The sequence below is a fragment of the Choloepus didactylus genome, chromosome 8, assembly GCF_015220235.1.
Source record: "Choloepus didactylus isolate mChoDid1 chromosome 8, mChoDid1.pri, whole genome shotgun sequence".
Lineage (NCBI taxonomy): Eukaryota > Metazoa > Chordata > Mammalia > Pilosa > Megalonychidae > Choloepus > Choloepus didactylus.
Genome location: NC_051314.1, coordinates 34,234,184 through 34,252,238, shown reverse-complemented (window position 1 = coordinate 34,252,238; position 18,055 = coordinate 34,234,184). Strand labels below are relative to the sequence as shown.

The following is an 18,055-nucleotide window of genomic DNA, read 5'->3' as shown; positions in this document are numbered from 1 at the left end:
TGCATGTATTAATATAAGCCAATATTAATATTTTTTCTTTTTTATAGAATATTACATGCACTGTTATAAAACTTGGTTTTTCAAATTGACAGTATATTCAGCTGTTTTTTTTATCTTTATATGTACTTTATTAAGCCAGGCCTCTTAATGAACCTTTAAGGTGTTTTCAGAGCCTTTTCCTATGTTTAAAAGCCACTTGTAATTCCTTTCCTGAGAATTCATATACTTTGTCCATTTTTCTATGGTTTATTTTCTTACTGATTTTTAGAAACTCATTTATATGTTAGGGGAATTGACCCTCTAGTATGAGATACAATTTTTTTATAGAGTACCTGTTGTGTGCCAGATACTGTGGTGAGTCAAAGAAGGGGAAGAAAACCAGGTCCTCTCCTTCAAAAGTTTAACTTCAAGTGAAGAGAAATACATAAATCTGATGTTATTGTTGTTAACTTTAATGTCCTTTTTTTTTAGAAATTAGAAATTATAATTGGAACAAGTTGAACTATGAAATTAACCAAGTATCAGTACCAAGAATATTTATTAGAACTGCACTCATTTCTGTGTGGCCTATTTCTTATCTTTATCCCATCCTCTCTTTTTTTAAGGCAAGCCTGAAATAGCATGTGAAAACCCACATTGTACTGCAGTACCTTTAATTCAGCCTATTCTGCACATTGCAGATAAAGATCCAATCCCTGAAGAGCAGGTAAGCATAAAATTGCTTTCTTTTCTGAAGGAGAGCATCACATAGAAAACTTACCAATGTTTCTCTTTAAGAAGCATGGTATTTTCATAAACTAAATGTCGAATTTATGTTTCTAATGGGCTTCAAGGTTACAACATAATGAATTGAATTTACTATACACATCATTAGTTTTTAGTGCCTTGAATTTGAATCCATTTGAGTCCGCCAGCAGATTTTCCTGTTATTTATATCTAATTGTCCACTTGTTGAGGTCCTTAAAAGTGATTAAACACGTAAGATAAAAATTAGTGCATTGATAAAGGTTTGGCTCCTGGGATGCTGGAAATGTTTTAAATCTTGGTCTGAGTGTATACATATGTAAAAATCCTGTACATTTAAGATTTGTGTACTGTACGTATGTGTAATGGTCAGGGTTCTCCAGGGAAACAGATATTATATGTATATATGTGTTTAAATATTAGATTTATTATAGGAATTGGCTTGCATGATCATGGGGATTGGCCAGTCCAGATACCATAGAGTATGCCATAAGCTGGATACTCTGATGAAGGCTTTGATGAATTCCCCAGGAGAAGTTAGCTGGCTGAAATAGAGATAGAAATTGTTTCTGACTGCTGAAATCATCAGTTCTCCCTTTAAGGCCTTTAGCTGTTTGGATGAGACTTATCTCATTGCTGAATGCAATCAACTGACTAATCATTTGAGTCAATGAAATATCCTCACACAAACAATCATACCAGTGCTTCCTTCACCAAATAGCTGGGCACCATAACTTAGCCAGGTGGACACATGAACTTAGTCATCACAGTAGTTTTACCTCAATTTAGGAAAACAATTGTTTTTTAATGATTGCATTGGATAGTGACAAAGATTTCTTTTGTTCATCCTAAGGAAAATTTGTAGGTCATATTATCTGTTCAGAATTCTTAATTGCAAATTGTTTAGTTGGCTAAACAAACAAGAAATTTATTATAAAATATTAGATAGCTTACAGAATATTTCAGAGGGCCAGAGAACTAGGCTTGAACCAGGCAGGGATTAACAGCCAGAATCACTCAAAAGAACTGTTCCAGTGGAGATATCACTGTTAAGTCACTGGGTACAGATAATTGCCTTCCATCAGTGTTGCATAGTCAGAACTACCCTTAGAACATTTACCTCTGGAAACTTGATTTGCAACCATCCTTGACAGAATGGGTTCCTCTAGGTACCTGTTTCTTTTATCATAAGCTTTAGAATCCAGGATAATACAGGTACATTTGAGTAGAGGATTTCAAGTAATATGCCGGGGCCTTAACTACAGGGGAGTCTGGGTAAGCAAGTATCCTGCCATCTGTCTTAGAAATATGGAGAACCATAAGTTGAAGTTTACCCAAACCTAGATAATGTTCAAACTTCCTGGGAAATCAGAATGAACCACATATGTCTACCACAAGAAAGGTAAAATACCAAATCACATACCCGAACCACCAGCCCTTATAATTTTGTGATTTTGATATAGCTAATTGCTTGACTAGGTCTATACTATGCTATGAAAGTAGGAAAGTAACAATTGAAGTTGTTAAACTTTCTTATCTACAACGCTTTTTAGGTATCAACTGTTAGGCTTTTTGAAGATTTAGATTTATCTCTTGGTTTATATGTTTGCTTTCTTTGCCCAACTGTGCTTTAATGACCTGTGTCAAAAGCAAGTTCTCATTTTTTAAAATCTCACAGATGAGTAAGTGCTAGTAAATGAATGTTACTATAAAATGCTCTGCTTGAAGTAAAGTGCTTTTTCTTTTATTTATTTTTAGGAATTAGAAGCTTATGTAGATGATATAGATCTTGACAGTGATTTCAGAGAGGATGATTTTTATTACTTGTCTCAAGAAGACAAAGAGAGACAGAAGCGAGAACAGGAAGAATCCAAGAGGGTACTCCAGGAATTAAAATCTGTACTGGGATTTAAAGCATCAGAGGCAGAAAGACAGAAGTGGAAGCAACTTCTGTTTAGTGATCATGGTAAGTACGAAGTTCAGTGTAAATTCAGAGTTATTCAGTTTTGAGTATTCTTCTCTGTTTTTTTGTGTGTGTGTGTTTGTTCTTTTTTTTTTTTTTTTTTTTTAGCCATGAATCTTATTTTACCTTTAGAATTCTTATTGCTGATAAATAAAGGAGTAGGTATATAATCAAATTGAGACTATGAAAACAGATTTTTTTATCAGCTATTTCATTTTTTACCAAATTTGTTTTGGAGCAGGTAGTGTGGGGTTGAAGAATTTGTGGAGTATTTTAAATGAAATATATTTTCAAGTGTAGTGAATTTGAGATTCTGAACTCTTTTCTTCTTATATAAAGATATAATAATTACCTCAGTGAAACATGAAAGTAATAACATGTTCCTCATTTTAAAAAATGAGTTGAGACCAAGGCTAATTAGCCATATCATTAACGTTACTTAAGTGATTTGAGCACGTCAGTAGATAGGGGAGGGGAGGTGCTTCTGTGCACACTGTCTCCATAGTTTGATTTGGGCAAGGTTGGATGCCTGCTAATCCCAAAGGTTAGCCTTAGGTCCTTCTTCATGTTTCTTACCGCTTTTTCTTTCGTCAAACTTCACTGGAGGAGAGAGGAAGGGCTTGCAGGGAAGTTTGATATTTGACTGTATCAACCTAGCTGCCTCCTGAGAAAATGAATTCCTATGGATTTCTAAGAAGGTAGAATGGGACTTCTCTTCCATTCTAGAGGATAAGGGGCTTCAGAATCACTGCCTTACTTTCCTTTTCTCTTTTTCCCTAGAAGTACATAGATTACCTATACTTCTGGAAAGTTCTTTAGGGTTCTCTTTTCTTCCTAGGATCCCTACCATTCTCTCTTGTCCAGATCTTCATTTCTTTTTTTTTTAATTTTTTAAATGCAATTTTATTGAGATATATTCACATACCATAAAATCATCAAAAGTGTACAATCAGTTGTTAACGGTATCATCATATAGTTGTGCATTCATCACCACAATCAATTTTTTGAACATTTTCATTACTCCAAGAAATAAAAATGAAAATAAGAATAAAAATAAAAATAAATGTATGAAAGAACACCCAAAACATCTCATCCTCCTCCCGCCCCACCCCATTATTCATTTACTTTTTGTCTCCTTTTTTCTACTCATTTGTCCATACACTAGATAAACAGAATGTGAGCCACAATGTTTTCAAAATCACACAGTCAGCTGTATAAGCTATATAGTTATATAGTTGTCTCCAAGAATCAAGGATACCGGATTGCAGTTCAACAGTTTCAGGTATTTCCTTCCAGCTATTCTACTACACTAATAACTAAAAAGGGATATCTATTAAATGCATAAGAATAACCTCTTGGCTCCATTTGAAATCTCTCAGCCACAGAAACTTCATTTCATTTCTCTTCCCCCTTTTGGTCAAGAAGGCTCTCTCACTTCCACGATGCTGGGCCCAGGCTCATCTGTGGGAGTCATGTCCCAATGCCAGGGAGATTTACACCTCTGGGAGTCATGTCCCACGAAGTGGGGAAGGCAGTGAGTTTACCTGCAGTGTTGGCATAGAGACAGAGGCTATGTCTGAGCAACGAAAGAGCGTCTCTGGGGGTGACTCTTAGGCACAATTATAAGTAGGCTTAGCCTCTCCTTTGCAGTAACAAGCTTCATTAAGGGCAAGCCCCAAGATCAAGGCATTGGCTTACTACAATGGTAGTCCCCAATGCTTGCGAGAATATCAGGAATTTCCTAGGTGGGGAAGTTTAATATTTCCAATTTTACCCAGTCCCTCAAGGGGGCTTTGCAAATACATTTTTATTCTCTGCCCAAATTATTCTGGGATGTATCAGGGCTTCATGCTAACCTGTACAATCCAACCAGATCTCACCCCCTATTCAAGGTTCCCTGTAATTATGGTGTTCAAATAAACTGACCATACAAGTTAAAATATATAGCGTGCTACAGAAAATATAGATTTTTCTACCAAATAAGCATCAATTCCTTTGGTCTCACATAGAAGTTAAAGTTTTAAAACACAGTCAATATCATCCTTTTCCCTTTGGTCTGGTCTACCTTAGTCCTAACCAAGTCCATTTTGTTCGTATCTCTAATTAAAGTCTGATCTTTTTTTCAGCTTCTTTAATATTTGTTATATCAGGTAATACAGACATTCATAGCTGCCGAACTCTGGCTCTGAGTCTCCGGTGTCACACAGACACCCTAAGTTGCAGGGATTGATCAGATGATACACAAACAGCTCATCATCTCAGAATTTAGAAATAACCATTACGACTCATGAATAGATGTGACTGCTGTAAGAGCTTACAATCTAGAACCCTTTACCATAAGCCTTTCCCTGATTCAGTTCTCAGAGTTTGCACATTATAGTTAATCCTTGTTAGTGAGACATTGTAATGTTTATCTTTTTGATTCTGGCTTATTTCACTCAACATACTATCCTCAAGGTCCATTCACCTAGTTGCATACCTCACAACTTCATTTCTTCTTGCTGCTTCTCAGCATTCCATTGAAGTATACACCACAGTTCACCATTCCATTTATCAGTCAATGTACCATTAGGTCACCTCCATCCATTGCAAATCATGAATACTACTGTCATAAATACCAGTGTGTAATGTCCATTCATGTCCATGCTCTCAGTTCTTCCAAGTATATACCCAGTAACAGGGTTGCAGGACCATATGGCAACCCTATAGTAAGCTTCCTGTGGAACCACCACACTGCCTCCCAGATGGGCTGCACCATTCTACTTCCCTGCCAACAGGGAATAGGTACATCCCTCTCTCCACATTTTCTGCAACACTTGTATCCCTTTGTTGTTGTTGTTGTTTTTTAAACAGTTTTATGCACACACCATAGATTGAAGAAAAATAAAAATAAAGTAGAATACAATGAAAAGGTCAGAAAAGAACACCACCACCAAGAATCCCATATCCCTCCCTTATAACCTCTTCTTACAGATATTTAGCTTTAGTATATTACCTTTTTTACAATTAATGGAAGCATCTTACAATGTTACTGTTAATTATCGACTCTCATGTGCATTGATTGTATTTTTTCCCTTGTAGCATCCAATTTTCGACACCTTGCAATATTGACATTCATTTGTTCTCCCTCTTTTAAAAACATTCTTATATTTGTACATTTAATCACCATCATTGACCACTCTAGGATTCACTAAGTTATACAATCCCAGTCTTTAACTTCTGTCTTTCCTTGTGGTGTCATACATGCCCTTAGCCTTCCTCTTTTAACTGCACTCACACTCATCTTTGTTCTGCATACTTAGAATATTGTGCTACCATTACACAGTACTATGCTATCCATTTCTGGATCTATACAGTCAATCCTCTTTACCCTTATGTACTTCATTCACCCTTAAATGTCCAATTTCTAACCTCTTTCTATCTCCTGATAACCTGTGTTCTCAATTTTAACTCTCAAATTTCACTCACCAATATTAATTCATAATAGTGAATTCATAGAGTACCCGTCCTTTTGTTTCTGGATAATTTGATTCAACATAGTGTCTACGGTCTACCATTTTGACTTTTGAAATTTATATCATATCTTATTTTCCCCCTCTCTTTTTACTCTCACTGATAGTCTTCATTTGTACTTTCTTTTCCAAACCTCTCTCTCCTGTCTTTTCCTATATGCCTGTAGTGCTACCTTTACTATTTCTTGTAGAGCAGGTCTCTTGTTCAGAAACTTTCTCAGTGTCTATTTGTCTGAAAATATTTTAAACTGTCCCTCATTTTTGAAGGACAGTTTTGCCAGGTATAGAATTCTTGGTTAGCAATTTTTCTCTTTCAATATCTTAAATATATCATGCCACTGCCTTCTCGCCTCCATGGTTTCTACTGAGAAATTTGCACAGTCTTATTGAGCTTCCTTTATATGTGATGGATCACTTTTCTCTTGCTGCTTTCAGAATTGTAAGTGTCTTGGAGTAGGTCTGTTTGGATCTATTCTACTTGGGGTATGCTGCACTTCTTAGATCTGAAACTTTATGTCTTTCATAAGAGATGGGAAATTTTCAGTGACTATATCCTCCCTCCATTATTGTTTCTGCCCCTTTTCCCCTCTCTTCTCCTTCTGGGACCCCCATGACATGTATATTCATGCTTTTCATGTTGTCATTCAATTCCCTGAGACCCTGCTGTGCCAGTTTGAATGTATTATGTCCCCCAGAAAAAGCCATATTCTTTGGTGCAATCTTGTGGGGCAGACAGAATAGTGGGGATTAAGTTGGAATGTTTGGATTAGGTTGTTTGCATGGAGATGTGCCCCACCCAGCTGTGGGAGGTGACTCTGGTGGGATACTCCCATGGAGGTGTGGCCCCACCCATTCGGGGTGGGCCTTGATCAGTGGAGCCATATAAATGAGCTGGCTCAAGGAGAGGAAACGGAGTGCAGCTGTGAGTGACGTTTTGAAGAAGAGCAAGCTTGCTAGAGAGGAATGTCCTGGGAGAAAGCCATTTTGAAACCAGAACTTTGGAGCAGACGCCAGCCACGTGCCTTCCCAGCTAACAGAGGTTTTCCGGACGCCATTTGCCATCCTCCAGTGAAGGTACCTGATTACTGATGTGTTACCTTGGACACTTTATGGCCTTAAGACTATAACTGTATAGCCAAATAAACCCCCTTTTTATAAAAGCCAGTCCATCTCTGGTGTTTTGCATTCTGCAGCATTAGCAAACTAGAATACCTGCTTATATTTTTCCGTTCTTTTCCCTGTCTGTTCTTTTGTGTGTAGGATTTCAGATATCTTGTCCTCTAGTTTCTGAATCCTTTCTTCTGTCTCTTGAGATCTGTTGTATGTCTCCATTGTCTTTTTCATCTCTTCTGTTATGCCTTTCATTCCCTTAAGTTATGCCAATTGTTTTTTCAAACTTTCAAGTTATTCCTTATATTTACCCAATGTCTTCCTTATGTCCTTCATCTCTTTTGCCATATCTGCCCTCAACTCATTAATTTGATTTTTTAATTGATTTAGCATATATGTTTGAATATCTTTAATTGTTTCAACTGCTGTATCTCATTTGAAGTGTAAGTTTGCTCTTTTAACTGGATCATATCTTCATTTTTTCTAGTGTGATTCATAATTTTTTGTTGTCTAGGCATCTGGTTTCCTTGATTTCCCCAATCATCAGATTTTCCCAGACCAGATGGGCTTAGGAGGGTGTAATCTGTATCAGGTTTCCCTGAGGATGACACCCAGCAGGTTGTCAGACTTCCTGTGAGGCCTCTAGATGCTGTGCTTTTCCTGCCTGCCCACCAGGTGTCACTTGTCAGCCCGCAGTGCTCCATGGGTGTAGAGATGCATTGCCTTTAATTCTCAGTAGACCTGTGCCTCCCAGGTTCTGAGTGTGTCAGAAGCCAAGCTTAAGCTGTTTCTATTTTTCGCCCAGTCCCTAGGCTCTGAGTTCTCTGAGGGGGAGGACAGCCACTTGAGCTGGTCCCTGTCTCCCCCTTTTCTTAGGGAAGATAAGCCCTTTAGGGATTTCGCCTGCATTTGACTTCTTCCTTTGTCTAACTATCTTAACTCCACCCTTGCCTTGTTCATCACTGACAATTGAAAATGCCTGAGGCTTTCTCTAATGAGCCAGTTGGAATGAGAGAAAAAAAAAGAAAAAAAAAAAAAAGAAATCCCCTTTTTACAACCAGTTCCCAGCCCCCCAATTACCAGTCGAGAACCAGAGTTGGTGCCCAGTTCTTTGTGCCCTTTTTCTTGCCACACAGCCCTTTTTCAATATTCTGAGCTCAGGCAACTCCAAAAGCCTCTGTTTTTATTTATTATTTTTTTTTCCATCAGCCCCGCCTCCTGTCTGCCAGGAGAAACCTCCAGGTTCCTTTCCTGCTATCTCCTGGTTTATCTGTGCTCGTAGCTTGTATTCAGTAGTCCAAATTCGTTAACTAAAACCGCAGTTGGAGCTTGGTTGAGCTACCTTCCCTTCTTCCTAGTAGACTGCTTCTTTTTCCCACAGGGAAGTGTTTCAGCTTTACTAGTTCTTATGCTGCGATCTCAGCCATTCCACCCATCCAGACTGGTGTACGATGTATGACTGGTCACAGATGTCCCCCAACAGTTGTTCCAGACTGTTTACTGGTTGTTCCTGGCTATATGCTAGTTGTTTCAGAGGACTAGCTAAATTCCATACCTCCCTATGCTGCAATCTTGCCCCAGATCTCCATTTCTTGAGTTTATATCTTCTTTCTTCCCATTGGCCTGTTCTAGCTTAAGTCCTCATTAGATTATGCTCATATTTTATAACAGCTTCCTAATTGACTTCCATTTTCAATACCTTTTTCTTGTGAATTATCTTGAAATCTCCTCTCAGGTCTTTTTTAAATATCACATTGATAATAGCACTTTCTATCTTAAAAACATACAGCTAATACCCCTTCTTACTGTATTAATTCAAAACTCTCTTCCTGGTTTTAAGCCTTACCATTTTATCAGTCCATCATATCTAATAATATTTGCCACTGTTTCTAATGTAGATATCTCTTCTAGTTATATTTCTCTAATTAGACTTGCTGTTTTTATTCATCCTCTTCCCTTTACTGAGAATTCTGTCTTCTCCCCCAAGCTGTCCCCCTTACCAGTCTCTTCTCCATGAATCCTTCTCCAACTGCCCTAGCCCTTCCACTTGCCTTACCACTACAGACCCCTCTCTAGATGGGCAATGTAGTGACATGAAAAATAAGTCAGCAAAGCCTGTATCAGAGAAGGGAAAGGATTGAGAACTTCCCAGAAGCAGCAATGAAGATAGAGTTACTGCAACCTGCTCATTAATATATTGTGCCTGTATAAATCAGAGATTACAGGTATTATGTTTTGGACAGTACTGTTTTCTAATTTTTTTTGTTTCTGTAACTAAATTACAGTTTCCTTAGATAAGAGCTTTATGACTCCCCCACAACAAATTTTTAATTGAACAATAGTTCTTGAGTGCCTAGTATATGCCAGGTATCATTTACTCTCAAATTCATAGCACATAGATCAAGAGACAAAAATCCCTACCCTCCTGGAGGTTTACTTTCTAGCACGGTGTTACCACCCTAGTCAGTTGATCCTCCCATCATACAAATTATATCCCTCCATTTAATTAGCAATAATCATGAATATCAATTAACTTTATCTAATATATGTTGCATTCTTTGAGGACTAGCAGATTTATGTACTAAAAATGTACATGAAAACTCAAAATAGCATTGTATCTTTTTTTATTGTTTGATATTTTCTTCATATAGATTACAGATTTTCTCTTGACATTATAGGCAAAGATATGATAATGAGAAAAATGTGTCTTTTTTTCAGGTATGTACTTTTGAAGTAGTTTACATTTGAAAGGGTAATAATGCTTATTTAGTTAGTTTGTGAAAATAAGTAACAAGCTGCTAATACCATAAAGTGCTTTTCCCATGAAAAGTTTCGGAACATCTTCCAGAGTTGTTTTCATCTCTGCCTACAGGGATAAAGTCCGAATGGAATTAGAAAGGGAAATTCTACACTGGAACCTGCTGTTGCCATTTTTTTCTGTTGTTGCTGCTTCTCTAGTGGAGTTACTGCAGCTTAGGGATCTGTTTCTTGGAAATGGACACATTTTACAAAAATGTTTTTTAAATAAACGCCAGATCTTCAAGAAGCACTTTTTTTTCCTTCCGTCATGCTTCCTAATATGTTGTTTTGTACTAACCCCTCATACTGAGAGGAGAGACTGCCTAGCAAGCAACCCACTGCCTACTAACTTCAAGAGGGGCTAAATAAAACTTCATTTTCCTTGCAAGGACAACTTCTGCCGTATGGATATATATTATTATATTTATTTATTATGCTTTGTACAGTGGTCGAACTTGAATGCAGATTTTATTTCATTTGTATTTTACTGTGGCATTATCAATTATGTAGAAGTTATGGCTTTACTTTCATCAGGGTCTTTTTAGGTGGTTGACAAGTAAGCTGAAATGTATATTGCTTTTTCCCATACTGTTTTAACTTGTAAATATATATATGTGTTGACGATATGAATATTATTTGCATTACTTTAGGCCTTTTATCTGAGACACTATCAGTGGAAACCATGCTGCTTATTCTTCAAGACAGTGGTTCTCCAATTTTAGTGTGCACCCAAAGGCTTGTGAAACACAGCTGATCCCCCACCCTCACCCCACCTCCCAGAGCTTTCAATTCAGTAGGTCTGGGGCAGGGTCTAAGATTTTGCATTTCTAACAAATTCCCACATGATGCTGATGCTGTTGGCTGACTACATTTTTAAAAGCTCTGCTTTAATATTTTGAATAAAATATACATGTGAGGGCTTTAGAAATCCTCATTAAATCCCTATCATTTCATTTCTTGGGCATTTTATCTTTTGTAAAGTTCCCAAATTTTATAAATTTACATTGATTTTACAAGAAAATTTTATTTGGCATTTATTTATTGTTGTTGCTTTTTTAAAAGAAAATACTGGATATTTAAAATAGAGGTTTAAATCATTGCTGGGCCCTTAGTTATTATTTTTCTTTTTTTTTTTCTTTTCTTTTTTTTTTTTTTCCTTGAAGCTGTGTTGAAATCCTTGTCTCCTGTAGACCCAGTGGAACCCATAAATAATTCAGAACCATCTATGAATTCAGATATGGGAAAATTTGGTAAAAATGATACTGAAGAGGAAAATAGTAAACTCTCCACAACTGACAGTGAAATAAGTAGGACTGAGTATTCATGTGAAATCCCTCTACATGGTAAAAATAAAGACAATTCTGCAAATGAAGTCTTCATCCAAGGAGCTGAAGAAAGAGTATATTACCAATGTGAGAGTGAAGATGATTCTCAGCAGGCAGATATAGGTGGCCTGGCCACTGCCCAGCCAACCCCCAGAGACTCATTACAGCCTTCCATTAAGCAGAGGCTGGCACGGCTACAGCTGTCATCAGATTTTACCTTCACTGCTGGCATTGCTGCAGAAGTGGCTGCTAGATCTCTCTCCTTTACCACCATGCAGGAACAGACTTTTGGCGATGAAGAGGAGGAAACGGAACAAATAATACAAGAAAATAAAAATGGGGTAGACAAAAAATAAGAACCAAGATTCACATATTTTAAATTCTTCTATTTATTAAAGTGTTTTAGCTTCAAGACTAGATATTCCACCGAAAAGGGAAAATGAGTGTAAGTTTACATATATAGCTAAGATACAAATTTATAGGGAGAACCTTGGTTACAACAACTGATATGAAAATAGTAGTTACGTATAAATGGCAGATCTTTTAGGAAAGTAAGAGAAAGGTAAGGGTTCTCTTGAAGAATCTGCTGTTTTATTTGTGGCAAAATGCTCTATCTTGGAAATTCATTAAATACTTTTTATAGGAAATGAATTTATCATTTCTTGCCTAAATTTGCTAGCATAAGGTGACTGGGATAATTTTGTTGCAAGAACAATTAATATGACTCCTTTTTACTTTATTCTTGCAGTTAATAACTGCAGGTATTACATATTTATGACAAGTTGTTTGTATGTTCTTTTGTTTTATACCAGTCATTAAAAAAAAAAAGATACAGGTTCTGAATAAAAAAATTCAATTCATATGATCAATGTGTGCTGGGGTTTGAAACTAAAAAATACTTTATTTTTCATAAAAGTACTTTCAAAAGTACTTGGAGTATGATGTGCTTCTTTTATGTTTCCTTGTACATACATGTATTCAGTAGTTAATTTTAAGATGTCCTAATGATCTTTAAAAGAAAAACTACCATTTTAAGAATTACTCTGAAATTTTTTGTCACTTAAGAAAATTTCTTCTGTTCTTGTCGTCCTTAAGAAACAGTATCTAAGTGGAATCCCTGTGGTTCAAGGGCCTGTCCCCAGATTGGCAGAAAGTTCATTTTCTCAATTTGCCTACAGAGAATCTGGTGTCATTAACACCAGGAGGTCACAGTGCTACTGATTTCTAGCCTGAAGCCATACCCTATCCACCTTGACTGGATTCCGGAGACTTTTATCAGGTTTCTGGAAAGATCCTTGTCTCCTTAATATTTCATTTACAAATTACTTCTTAAAAGAGGTTGCTTTCCATATTGTCTAGTTTAACTGTTTTTGTGTTGTGATTGCATTTTCAGAGAGTTATATTTTCAGGAGTACACTGTTTTTAAACCTATGGCGCCTATGTACTGACACAGTTAATATACATTATTTTGGGAAAATATAGAAATAACTCAATTTATGCTGCTGTCCTAGAAAAGGAATTACTTGATGATTCTAAATTGTCTGTAGACTTTTTGAAAACACACTTGAAATCCTGTAAAAAGTAAACTTACTTGTGCTGTTTAGCATGACTGAAGGGGGTTTTTTCTCCAATAATCTAAGGAAATTTATCTTTTCTCTTGAGGGAAAACTTAGTTCCCCTTTTTATAAATAGTATTCCATATATAATAATGTATTATATGAGTAACTTTGCCTGTTGCCAAAATTCTGGGATAATCATCATTAAGCTGTTAGAAGCAGTATCTTCAGGTCGTCCTTGCTTATCACTTGAAAATGGCAAAATTTCAAGGAAAAAAATCTTGTGTTCTGACGATTTTATTCCTAAATTCTAATACTTTAGAGTTTACTTTTTAATTTAAATTACATATTTAGTTTACCGGCTCCTTTTTTCCTTGGATTTAGGAGAAGCATTTGTGGAAAAACTGTAATCTTTCTTATGGTGTATTACCTTAAACAGGAAAAATTAAGAGTTAGTTTAATACTTTTTAATTCTTTTATTATCTTTTATTTTAATTACACAAGATTTAATGAGGTTTGGAGAAAATTCATAATATTGTATCAGTTATTCAATGCACTGAGTAGATACTTTTTAATTTTGAAAGACTAAGAAATTTTAATCAGGAATTCCAAGTCTTCCAGTCTGATCTGTTTTATTCACTATCAGTTACTTAAGTTCCATGAAAATTCTATTTGTTGAAATCATGATATAAAGATCTTAGAATTTTAATGGAATGTTCATTTTTTGGGTGTGGTTTTCAAAATTTCTTTCAAAATATTTCCATGAGAAAACATTATCTCCCCTGAGAATACTAGTTTCCCCTTATAATAACCTAAATCAGCATTTCTCACTTGACTGGGTCACCTGCATCACTATAACCTGAAGGGCTTATTTTTAAAATGAAGATTCTAGTCCATCCTCCAGTGATTCTTAGACAATACTTGTGGAATGTGTCCTAGGTGATGTTTATGCATGGGAAAATCTAAGAATCTCTGTCTAATCTCTGTCTAGGATTTTGTTATTCTTACCATGAATACCTTAGCAAATATAAACAATTAGGCTAATGAAATATAAATAATAAAATAATAAGGCCAATGTAATATAAGTATTCTTTTCTAAGAATATTTTATTTCTGTTATTAGGCTTTTGGCTTGTTTTAATAGCTACCATCTTATATCCAGAAAAGCCCTCCTGGGGGTGAGTGGGGGGAGGGCATTGGGGAAATTTATAATTCTTATTTCTAAATTTTACAATATTATGTTGTCCGCATAATTAATGAACATTTCCATAGTTTGTTTTACTAGGACAAATCTAGTACTTAACCTAAGAATGCATATAAGAGGCTATTAGGTCACTCTTTGTCCAGTTAGAAAAGTCATGGCAATAAATGATCTGGTAACAGTAAACATGCCTTAAACCCGTTTTTCTGGTTTCATTAAAACATTGCATTCCTGGCATATGTAGGGCCAGACTCTTGCTGGTCTTTGATTGTGATCCTAAATTTAAATCCCAGAGCCTTCACCTAAAAGCCACAAATACAGTGACCTAATAATGTGTGTGTGTGTGGGGGGGGTTAATCCAGCAAACCCCATAGTCACTGAATTATTAAATAGGATGTTTGTGATTTTTTTTTACTTCTAAGAAGTAGTTGAAAGGGAAATAAAACTCTTGAGGCTGAAAGATAAGATCTGGTTATAAATATGGTACTAAAATAGATAAGCAATGTTAGCTTAATTTTCTTAAAAAACAGTAATACTCTGATGCACATAAAAATTGTGAAGCTTTTAATGTTAAAGGATAAGAAGAGTTGAGTTCTGATCCATTTCATAAAATTACAGGTCATTGGAGTATTAATCAGAAGGGACCCTAGAGGTGAATTCACTCTGGTGACTTGGGTTTTTTACTTAGACACCACTAGTAATGTGAAATATGAAATATTTTGACAAATTATTAGAAATCATGTGAAAAAAGTTTATTTGATTTAGTTTAATCATAGTACATTGTTTCTATACCCTACCTAAAAAAAAGAAAACAAGAACTGAATACCAGAAGACTGTGGTATTATAACTCAGCTTAAGTCATTGAACTGAAATTGATACTATGCCAAGAATGACAACCAGACAAGACATAAAGATTAATTTATTCTTCCAATTTCTATTTTTTAAAAACATATATATGCAGTTCACACTTAGTAGAAACCGAAGCTGCAGATATTTTAGAAAGAGAAAATATGGGGGGAAAAAACACCCTAAGTACAGTAACAATTCATATATCTGTCACTGACAAGTGATTAACTTGCATAAGTTAATTTTTCAGATAACTGACGTAAATCCATTTAATCTAAAATGTATTTTCTACTTCTCCACTTTTTTAGAGTATATTGACTGTAATTTAATCTTTTCTTTGCCATGATTAAGAACATCAGTTCTTATGATGATATGATAAACGGAAATTCATCCTGAGGGGCTACCGAGGTATATAATGTCATATGCCCCTTTACTACATGACCTCACATTGCTATGCTTTTGAGGATGTCTGTTTTTCACAGTTTCTCTGTCTTCCTTTATAATCAGCTATCCCTTTTTGCTGCTGTCTTGTGTGCCTGACTCCTGCAATAGGCCTCTAATTTGCTGCTTCTAATCTGCTGTGGACTGAGAAACCAGATTGCCAAACTTGCTAGAATTGTGTCTAAAATAAGAGTAAGTAGACTGAGAGAGGGCTAAGGGCCTTTTCTGTCAGTAAAGTGCATGGACTTTGTGACACCTGTTTGGCTGCTTTAGCATACTTTCACTTGCCTCTTAGTTCTTCACTAAGAACTTGCTAAAATACATGGTTGAATATGTGATCGCCATATATCTGAAGTGTTAATTCAGTTTGTATGTATGTGTGTTTTTAGGACTCTCCATTAATGAATTCAGTCTTCAAAAGAAAAGTTATCTTTTAATAAATCATTGTGTATTTATCAGGAAAATGTTAAATATTTTGATCTTGTTAATTGTTCTTAATACAGTACACAGTCTTAAAACTTACAGCACTATAAATGTGAATTCAACTCTGTTCACTACGATTTATATCCTAGAACTACTGGTTTGAGATTAAACATGCATGGCTAATTTAGTATGACCTGGCTAATGAAATATTTGGGGATTGTGTCGTTTTAGATATCCCAGTTTTCTATGGTGCATAAACTAAAGCATCAAAACTTTTTGGAAAAATTTCTAATGGAAATCTTTATAAAACTTATATGCACTTCTGTCTTCTTAGATAATACAGGAAATACATTTGAACTTTTCTGTGTTAAAATGATCATTATTTACATTAGTTATTATGCTCTGATACATTAGTTAGGCACGGAGAACTATTTGCCCAGTGCTGAATCATTCATTCTGTTCTTTTTTGGTTTTCATGTCTTTGTTTTCTAATAATCATTCTGATTTCTCCATTTATGTTACTGCTTGCTTAAGTGTGCCTTTAGCAGTAGCCTTTCTCTGCCTTCATAATGCTGCTTCTAATCTACTTTGGTTTTGAAAACCAGATGACTAAACTACCTAGGATTATAAATTAATAGTAAATTGATACAGAGTAAAGATGTGAAGAACCTGATTATATTTAAGTGGGTGCATTTCGTGACTTGTTACTCACTACCTGTTTCACTGCTATCCTTAAAATAAGTGAAGTTAACGGATTAGATACTGCACCTGAAATAGTCAAGAGTTGTTTCGTGCAAAGGATCTACTCTGTTTCTATACTTCACCTTCTATATAGTTAGTTCTATACTCTAATTTCCTGGCTCTATTAAAAGCACTGGAGTTAGCGTTTTCTACAGGATTTTCTATTTGACTTGGATACCACATACTGCTAAAAATTTCTTTGCCTACTTTTTTTTTTAAAGAGAAATGCATCTTCATTTCCAAAACAAGAAGTAGATTGAGCCCTGAAAAATAAGAAAACATTTATTATTGATAATGCAGGGATCTGAGGAGTAATAAGGTTTTTAGATTCTTAAGTAATTTTAATGTATTTATTCTTTGATTTTACTAGTTTTTAAAAGTTTTCTTTTAATGTAATTAAAGGAAATTATGTAAAAGAATTATGTAAAAAAAGTATGTAAAAAGCTTGCCAAATATTATCAGTATTAGATTTAATGATATTGACAGATATTTGAATGACTGAATTCCCACTGTCATTCTGTATTTTGACATGTTTAAATTATCATTTAATGTGTTAAATAATCAAGCAGGATTGCTTTTCTTTCTTAGATGAAAAATAAACATTTATGAAATTTGCATGGTATAAGAGTTGCAAGTAAAATTCAAATCTGTCAGTTGTTTTAGTAACTGTATGTTGATTCATCCTTCCGTCACATACATGGTGATTCAAACCAGTTTCTTGAGTTGATACTGCCATTACAGAAGAAACAGTCAAAATGCCAAACCTGGGTTGGTGATACAAGGAAAAAAATTCTCTTCGAGTATATTTGTGAGAGGAAAGTGATTCTACTCAGCATAATTCTTATAAACCTAAAAAAGGATGAATCGATTACAGGATTCATATATGCATGAATATGGAAGTTGATTTTATGAATATCCTATAATGTAATAAACTAAAGTGCATATATTTTTAATGCTATATATTTTAATATATTTTAGCCTGTCAACAATGAAATTAGTGTATTTCATCCCTATTTGCTGAATTTCACTTGGCATATATCAAACATTATTACAGTAGGACAAAAGAATAGATTTATGACTATATTTTCTTTTAAAATTGGTATATTCTATGGAATATGGTTGTAGAAATATATATAAGAGCAAAGCAATCATGTATTCTTTTCCCCTTCCTAAGTAAATTCTAAAGAAATTAACTCCATTTCTAAGTAGAAGTATTTTTCTTCACCTTTATCTTACCAACCTGTACCTTCTATACAGACTACAACTTAAATAATGCTTACTCAGGCATAGTGTTTGCATCTGACAACGGACAGAAGGCTCCAGAAATGTTACTCCCATCCCTTAAAGGCGGGCATATGGCCCTGGTACAACCCTGGAGGTACATATGAGTGAAAA

At 35.2% G+C, this 18,055-nt stretch overlaps 1 protein-coding gene across 7 annotated transcripts in view; it reads left to right on the top strand.

Annotated features, from left to right (window-relative positions):
* Positions 1–17,838, top strand: part of VEZT (vezatin, adherens junctions transmembrane protein) — a 92,593-nt gene extending 74,755 nt beyond the window's left edge. For 3 of the 7 annotated variants that reach the window (XM_037846418.1, XM_037846419.1, XM_037846416.1), the window contains 3 exons: positions 606–706; positions 2,503–2,710; positions 11,292–17,838. In XM_037846418.1, the coding sequence (XP_037702346.1) occupies positions 606–706; positions 2,503–2,710; positions 11,292–11,809 (827 nt within the window). In that variant the 3' untranslated portion in view covers positions 11,810–17,838. Of the gene's footprint in view, positions 1–605; positions 707–2,502; positions 2,711–10,201; positions 10,531–11,291 lie in introns of all 7 variants that reach the window. The other 4 variants (XR_005218391.1, XR_005218390.1, XM_037846420.1 and 1 more) reach the window with 2 other exon arrangements.
* Positions 17,839–18,055: the final 217 nt, after the last annotated feature.